This window comes from Oculina patagonica, chromosome 4, assembly GCF_052425735.1.
Source record: "Oculina patagonica isolate OP01 chromosome 4, crgOcupat, whole genome shotgun sequence".
Classification (NCBI taxonomy): domain Eukaryota; kingdom Metazoa; phylum Cnidaria; class Anthozoa; order Scleractinia; family Oculinidae; genus Oculina; species Oculina patagonica.
In genome coordinates this window covers 17267953-17276127 of record NC_135761.1, presented here as the reverse complement: position 1 = coordinate 17276127, position 8175 = coordinate 17267953, and the positions used below count along the sequence as shown (strand labels likewise).

General features: G+C 41.2%; 2 protein-coding genes across 2 annotated transcripts in view; both read right to left on the bottom strand.

Moving 5' to 3' along the window:
- LOC144648205 (uncharacterized) overlaps window positions 1-3874 on the bottom strand; it is a 38494-nt gene extending 34620 nt beyond the window's left edge. The window contains exons 1-5 of the mRNA XM_078507826.1: window positions 3789-3874; window positions 2878-3088; window positions 2017-2408; window positions 611-1663; window positions 367-473 (exon numbers count right to left, since the gene is read on the bottom strand). Coding sequence (XP_078363952.1) covers window positions 367-473; window positions 611-1663; window positions 2017-2408; window positions 2878-3088; window positions 3789-3795 — 1770 coding nt within the window. The 5' untranslated portion in view covers window positions 3796-3874. The remainder of the gene's footprint in view (window positions 1-366; window positions 474-610; window positions 1664-2016; window positions 2409-2877; window positions 3089-3788) is intronic.
- Window positions 3875-3944: 70 nt separating this feature from the next.
- Window positions 3945-7142, bottom strand: LOC144648204 (neuronal pentraxin-1-like). The gene is made up of 5 exons (XM_078507825.1): window positions 7073-7142; window positions 6203-6413; window positions 4928-5235; window positions 4623-4706; window positions 3945-3991 (listed from the first exon to the last, which is right to left on the bottom strand). The coding sequence occupies exons 1-5, from the start codon at window positions 7140-7142 to the stop codon at window positions 3945-3947; spliced, it is 720 nt and encodes a 239-aa protein (XP_078363951.1).
- Between the last annotated feature and the right edge of the window lie 1033 nt (window positions 7143-8175).

Sequence of the window (8175 nt, the reverse complement as noted above, 5' to 3'; positions counted from 1 at the left end):
AATAGCTACGTATAGATAGCGGTCGCTGCATTACCTTAAAAGAGCTGTTTTTAGTTATGAAACAACTGCATTTGTGAGGCATTATAATACCCTTGGGTCAACATTATTAAAGCTCGATGAACATCGAATAACTGATGTAGGCCAATAAATTTACTAAAGGAACTTACAAAAGCTTTTGGGCGAAAAACAATCCGACTATCTTGACCTGTACATGCATTGGCATGTTGGCTACTAAAAAATAGAAACCAACATCAAATTTTATGGCCGTACATATGGTACATGACTTTTCTGTTGATGCCATCATCTCCTTGATGTAGAACTATTGAAACAATAGAAAACTCTAAATAGTATGTACCATTCACTTACATTGTTTGAGAGCCCTGTTTCCAAAGTCTTGTATTGCGGCGAAGATGGTACAAACGTGTTAGAAACACAAGCTTTCTCAACATTCAAGGTTATGATTACCTCTGGACCTGAAAAAAACATTAGAAGGTAATTTTAATAGAAACATCTATAAATACTACACACTAAACCGTCCAACTCGCAGGATGTATTTTCTAGTCTAGAATGGTTTTTTAAAAAACGTTAAAAACGATAATACGTTTCTTACCTAAGCCGGTGGGTATTATGGTGTTTTTAGTTGATGATACTTTAGTAGAAGAGGGATCAGCCTTTGTTGAGCTGTCTGCGTTCCCAATACGTGTTGTGGTTGTGGTTATCTTTACTGTCAAGGAAGAAGTAGCTTGAGAGCTCTGTGCTGAACCTTTCGAAACAGCGATGGTGGATGGTGTAATTGTCGTTCTCTCAGCGACAGTCGTAGTAGTTGCTCCTGCTGCGTCTGCAGTGGTAGTTGATTCTGCTGTATCTGCTGTGGTAGTCGCTCCTCCTGCATTTGCTGTGGTAATTGCTCCTCCTGCATCTGCTGTGGTAGTCGCTTCTCCTGCATCTGCTGTGGTAGTCGCTCCTCCTGCATCTGCTGTGGTAGTTGCTCCTCCTGCATCTGCTGTGGTAGTCGCTCCTCCTGCATCTACTGTGGTAGTCGCTCCTACTGCATCTGCTGTGGTAGTCGCTCCTCCTGCATCTGCTGCGGTAGTCGCTCCTACTTCATCTGCTGTGGTAGTCGCTCCTCCTGCATCTGCTGTGGTAGTCTCTCCTACTGCATCTGCTGTGGTAGTTGCTCCTCCTGCATCTGATGTGGTAGTCGCTCCTCCTGCATCTGCTGTGGTAGTCGCTCCTACTGCATCTGCTGTGGTAGTTGCTCCTCCTGCATCTGCTGTGGTAGTCGCTCCTACTGCATCTGCTGTGGTAGTTGCTCCTCCTGCATCTGCTGTGGTAGTCGCTCCTCCTGCATCCACTCTGGTAGTCGCTCCTCCTGCATCGGCTGTGGTAGTTGCTGCGGATCCTTCTGCAACTGCTGTGGTAGTTTCCCCGGATCCTTCTGCATCTACTGTGGTAGTTGCTCCTACTGCATCTGCTGTAGTTGTTGCTCTAGCTGCATCTGTTGTAGTACTTGGTGCCGTTATACTTGTAACAGTAGATGCCGTTGAACCTATTGCAGAAGTTGTTGGCGCGTCTACCAAAGACGTGGGAGTTTCTGACTGGCTTTGTATTGTAGCCGTTGTACTAGTTGAAATGACAGTGGTGGTAGCTGTAGTCGTCTCGTCTGAAATCGTAGAAATCATGAAACAGATACGTTTATATTTTTTGTAGTGTCTTCTTGAAATATGCTAGCTTGTCCCACCAATTTGCTGCTACTAACTTATCGAGCACAAACGTCGAGAGAGACTGTAAGATTGACGTGTTTTCTCAGGAGCATAACACAACGCAAGTACCCTTAAAGCCTCGAACTTAGATTTCTGGATCTGATGTTTCGTTCCGACGCAGTAATCGTTCGCTTAGAACTTAGGCCTTTAAAACTAGCTTCTCATTCTGAGTGAGGAAGGTTATGGTCGCCCTTAGATTATCAAATTTGGTTGGGGGATGCAGCATGGCCATTACGGCGAACAAGTGACTTACCAAGTGGATCACAAGGAGATGGGATAAGAACTCGGGGCTTGCCTTTACGGGCATGCTTCAAATCTGACCACTTGTATACGATACCGGGCTCCTGGGACAGACAGGCTTTGGACATTCGCGAGATTGCAGCTGGGCAGAGAACGTAATCCCACACATTAAGATTAGTTATCAATCCCTGAAATGACTGTTCGCTTTGAAAGCCACCAGCGAGTGAATCTTGGTCTTGACCTAAAACCAGCGATCCTCCAGATCTTATCGTGTATCCTGTCTTGAAATCAGTGTAATTTGCAGACAGGACGCTATCTTTGTAGAATTTCAACGAACCACCAGTATTTTCCCATGTTAAACAGATGTGATGCCATTTGTTGTCATTAGCAGACACTGACAGTTCTCTGTTGTATCAAAGGAGAAGTGATATCAGTGCATTTGCCTATTTATTCCAAAGGCTGCAGTGTAGTAAATAAGAATAGGGAAAAGAGGTGTGACTGTGAGCGGGAACAATTCGATGAAAAGCGCTCGTCCTAACCCACGACATCTCTGTAACTAAGTTTTATAGTTAATAATTAAGATAATTCCACTACAAATTGTGTTGTGTCTAGTCTTCATGCATTATTTAATGCGAGGGAACAACCAGAAAAAGAAATGCCTGAAACCTGAAACATGACTAGTCGAATCGTAGTGTTAGAACAATTAAGTTTGCTTTTGGGGGTATCTCTTTATACCTAAAAAAAGAAAAACTTTGACTTGATCATAAATAATACACGTAGTTACATTTGACTATTTTTTGTGAATTAATTATTGAGCTCGGGGGTTGCTTGCTGATTAAGTAATTAGAAAACCACTCCAATTGGTGGAACTTACCTTAAAGTGTTTCCGATCCTGACGTTAAAGCTGTCGTAGCCTATGATCAGAAGTTCATTCGATTGATCTGGTACAGCGTAGCTTAATGGTGTACCGTGACCAGGGTCACTTGACTTCATCCAGAAACACACGGTGAACTCTGTCAAATTGGGCATCCCCCAGATGTGCACGTAATCTGCCACATCCTTGTTCGGGAACTCGAGTGCATAGTCTGTAAGAGGAGTGTGGAATGAAAGAGAGAATTCGAATGAGGTGAGAAACAAGCAGTAGACTAACTCCCTCCCTTCCACCGTCCATCGAAAAGCAGAGCAGAGGTCTACAATGTGACACAAGGAAACATTCCCAATGCATACCAACCATATCCATGTGGACACGGCGATTCATGCATAGTTACACAGTAAAGCCCAGCCTAATGTAAGTGGTCAAGATGGTCACCTGTCTGTAACGTTTTCTTAGGCTAGCATCTTTCATCTAAAAATGTCATAACATATATATTCTTGCAGCACTTGCGTGTCTTGTGTCCCTCCCCATCCTCCTCCGGCTGTGGTAATTATAAGCTGACCAAAGTCGCTCAACATTGTCAATAGGATAGAAATAGGAAATGAAGGATCTATTGACTTTCTAAGTTCATGTTTTCTTCGCTTTTTCAGGAGCCTTTGGAAGAAATGTTCACTGTAAAACCGTATACGTAAAGCAAGAATTTAAATTAGATTTCTAAAAACATTTAACAATGAAGACGAATTGTTCAACAATGACACGAGCATGGGACAAAGAAAAAATCCGAGTCCGATCCCCGACGGGAATCGAACCCATAGCCTCCCAGATACCGGATGGGTGCTCTAACCTACTGAGCCATGAGAGACTCACCATCTTTGTTATTTTCTTGCATTTCACACATAGCTGCGACGTACCTGACATAAGGGAACTCTCATCGTTACCAGAACAAGTATCCACAGAACAAGCATCCACTGCATCACTTTCTGATAAACTGACTAAACTCGAGATGAAGGTGGCCTTTGAATTTGGCGTTATGGTGGTATTATCTGAAGTCGCAAAGATAAGGTTAGCTAGCTGAAGTAAACAAGTTTCTGAAACACAGCATTCGATCCTTCGACTAGCGATAATGTGTGGAATCTTTAATTTAACTTGAAAAGGCACAAACCCCATGCATTTTCACGATATTGAAACAGACAAAGAAGCGCATATAAAAGTATTTCTTATTAGTTTCACTGGAGCAGATACACACTCTTATTCCATAGAATTAATCTATTATACAAAGCATAGTATCGGCACCACACGATACGAATTGTACCCCTTTCGTATACCTTTAACTGAAAAAAGGTACCCCTTTCATATACCTAAGAGACATGGCATGGACTTAAAATAGGACGTTTTCTTGTCATTTTTATGTAGCGCTTAATAAATTAAAATAATACAGCCATGAATTGCGTATGTTTAAAATATATTAATTAAAGGCCCTTTTAAATAGCCAAATGACATATTTCCATACCCTTTCATATACTTAAACGCGTGAAATCCCTACCCTTTTATATACCTGAAGCCTGAAAAAGGTACCCCTTTCGGGCGGAGCCTCCCCGTATAGGCCATTATAGGGAGTACCCCCCCCCGGGAAGGTATATTGGTATACCACTTCCCCCCTTGCTGACCCTGTTTAATGGCCTACATGCGCTGTTTGTTTAATTTGGGGCTGATACTCATGCAATCGTAGAACAGGAACTACTAACCTTGTGAAACACAAGGTGATGGAACAAGAACTCGGGGCTTGCCTTTAACACCGTGCTTCAAATCTGTCCACTTGTACACGGTACCTGTGGAGGGAGAAAGACAGAAGATGGGTTTTGCCACCTGGGCGCCGCAGAAGTAGTCAACGTTGCAAGAGACAGACTGGAATGGAAGAAGCAAATGAATGGCCCTATTCTCACTGAGAAGACCTAGGGTAAAAAAGAAGAAGAAGAAGAAGAAGAAGAAGAAGAAGAAGAAGAAGAAGAAGAAGAAGAAGAAGAAGAAGAAGAAGAGAAGTACACGGTACCTGGTTCCTCATGCAGACATGCTTTGGAAATCCGTGCGATGTCATTTTGGCAAAGAACGTAATCCCACACATTAAGATTAGTCATCAATCCCTGAAATGACTGTGACCTTTGAAAGCCACCAGCAAGTGAATCTTGGTCTTGACCCAGCACCAGCGATCCTCCAGATCTTATCATGTATCCTGTCTTGAAGTTTGTATGGTTTGCAGACAAGACACCATCTTTGTAGAAGCTCAAAGATCCAGCGGTGTTTTCCCAGGATGCGCAAATGTGATGCCAATATCCGTCATTAGCTGATACGGACAGTTCTCTGTCTTATGAAAGAAAAGTGATGTGGCATTACTGTTTACTCCAGCAGGCAAGGTTAGGTAATAGAACTAGGACAGGTGTTTCCCTGTCAGTCCAAAAGAACTCTCAATTATTTTTAAAAGCATTGTCACAAAATTATCACAGCCGTAGCTAAATTTGGAGTCAATACACGAAGATGTAACCTGTTTCTATGACCATTTCCTTTTTTCATCTCTGCGGAGTGTTTTTTTTTTTTAATTCTTGGCACGATCTCTTGAGAGTGATATGCCTAGTCTTTAAACAACAAGGCCAATAGCTTTTTCTGGTCCTAGCATTTGTCTTTCCTGGCTGTAGTCTGATTAAGCTAACGATTACAGCTAACCATGAAAAAATGAAATTAAATTTTAAAAAGAACAAGTTGTTAAACTGATTTTCTGGCCAACAAAATAGCCTTCAATTTAAATCACGTAATCAGTTAACTATATATTGTTTTCAAAAACCGAGTTTTACTATTTAGAAAACGAAACGAAGACATGGAAGTATTCTCGGCTGACCCAAACCGTTGCAAGCATAAGCGAAATAATAAGTCTGACTTGGCTATCAAATGATAGGAGCTACTGTTGGTCCGTAAGGGAGGTGCTGGAGCAATAAGCTCTGAAAGTGTTCAGGAACCATCGAATGTCAATATTGGAAAATCGCTCTTACAATGGCTTGCAGTTCAAAGCTGGCCTTGCAAATGAAGGTAATTTGATTTGTTCGATTGTTTTTGCTCTCATTATTTTTGTCATAATGAACATACTGCCTTGTTTTGTGTTGTTCTGGTACAGCATAATTAAATGGTGTACTCTCACTGGAATTATTCGATTTCATCCATAAACAAACAAGTTAAGGTTGCTTTGGGGCTTGCACCTTATTTCTCAAACAAGAATTTGCGAGAAGACGCTTGCTGATTAAGTCATTAGAAAACCACTCCAATTGGTGGAACTTACCTTAAAGTGTTTCCAATCCTGACGTTAAAGCTGTCGTAGCCTATGATCAGAAGTTCATTCGATTGATCTAGTACAGCGTAGCTGAATGGTGTACCATGATCATTATCACTCGACTTCATCCAGAAACACACGGTGAACTCTGTCAAATTGGGCATCCCCCAGATGTGCACGTAATCTGTTACATCCTTGTTTGGGAACTCGAGGGCATAGTCTGTGGAACAGTGGAATATAGAACGCTATGTCATGACATTATCAAGAATATGTAACCAAAGCACTACGACCAATAGACCCTTCAACGATTTTTGCCGCCATCGATCTTGGTTGCATTTGGGGCGCACACAGGCAAATTTTTCATTAAATGTATATGGGAAAAGCGAGGAGTTCGATGCCCAATTATACATGTATCAGGACTAAAAATTTGCATTCTGCATTTCCTATTAATTACAAGGTACTGATCGAATTTGAAGGAAGCGGGGAGCGAGACATGACATTTTTTAGTTTTTCATACAAATATGTTTATAATTTTCCGCGCAAACGACGACTCGGATTTCAGACAAATGTATGTAAAAATGGGAAAATTATATTTGCGGCTTTCCTGCGAGAATACATTCTCTAAATTTGATCAATAAAATCTTTTACCCGAAATCTTGAGTTTGTAATTAAAAGTTATTTCGGAATTAGAATTTTCCGTGAATTATTCGACATTAGATTCTTCACTTTCCCATACATTTACTGTACCTTTTGCCCTGTTTGCCCCCAAGCAAGACCGTAGAAGAGTAAATTCCTCATATATAGTTTGTAATGCAAGCCATCTACACATGCGCATGGGGAAGAGTCAGAAGATCATACTGGAGTACAAAGCACTGATACCTGTTAGTGGGCATTCATTAGCGTAGACCCTTGCAGCGAAAAGGCCAATATAGGCGAATAAAACCAACATCATTCAATCCTTTTCCCTGTAAACAGATGTAATCACAAAATGGATAAGTATTAAAGACTAGACTTGTGTGCTCGGAATGTAATGAAGACGGCTGAATTGACTTGCGGTACAGCAAGAAACCTTTCTTAAACGCAGTAAAGGACTTTCGCAAATAGTTGCTCTAGCTTTCCACAAATTCACATGCCACTATGAACACTAAACTAACATGACCTACCTCGCTTTTCCTTTGATTCAGGGCCGCAAACAACTTAGCAACATTTAGAAATGGTGCAATTTGTTCAGTGAAGCTGTATGTTTGAGTTACGTTTGTCCAGCATAGTGGAGTCTTAGGAAGAATACCTGAGCGGTATGAGCTTTTTTAGAGTCGTAAGATGTAACACGACAACGATAAATGTATGTTCGTTTGGAATACGCAGAAAAAGTTGCTTACTGATATTTAAATAATAAAACCTCAAGTAAGAGCTTAAAATTCAGCTTGTGTAAAATGAGGTGTTCAGTTTTTCTGTTTGGTTTCTCGAGTGTACTTGGTGTGTTCACTATCATATCATACGAGGTTTTGCTATCTTATCGCTCGCTATAATTTATACGAGGTCGACTTGGAGCAAGTCTAGGGGTGTTATAGAACGTCCGTTTCATGTTCCAGTTATTTGTTTGACACGCAAGAGAGCTGTTAGATATATTTATTGTTTCAACAGGTGTATACGGTCGTAACAATGCATTCATAGGTTTATATAAGTCAACTGTTTCTTAACGGGCATCTCCACAAGACGGAAATCTCATGTTGGTCCCCTCCTTGCCTTTTTTCATTTATTTTACTGTAACTAATCTCCCTGTAGGACGGTCACCTCTCTAAGACGGACAGTTGGAGCCGGTCCCGACGGTGTCCATCTAAGAGAAACAATTTTTCAGTAATTTTAACAGCATAATAACTTACCTACCGTCACTGTCCTATAAATGAACACCTGTTTTTCCAGCTCGTACCAGTAAATGTAAGTGCTTACTTGCTTAAGATCGACCGAATTACTTGGTCAAT

Excerpts from the sequence above, each read along its gene's own strand:
- LOC144648204 (XM_078507825.1), bottom strand. The coding sequence starts at position 7,142 with ATGTTGGTTTTATTCGCCTATATTGGCCTTTTCGCTGCAAGGGTCTAC. Across the intron at positions 5,236-6,202 it reads AGGATTGGAAACACTTTAAG|AGAACTGTCCGTATCAGCTA; the intron begins GTAAGTTCCACC and ends TTCATAAGACAG. Across the intron at positions 3,992-4,622 it reads ATCACCTTGTGTTTCACAAG|TCGAAGGATCGAATGCTGTG; the intron begins GTTAGTAGTTCC and ends CATTATCGCTAG.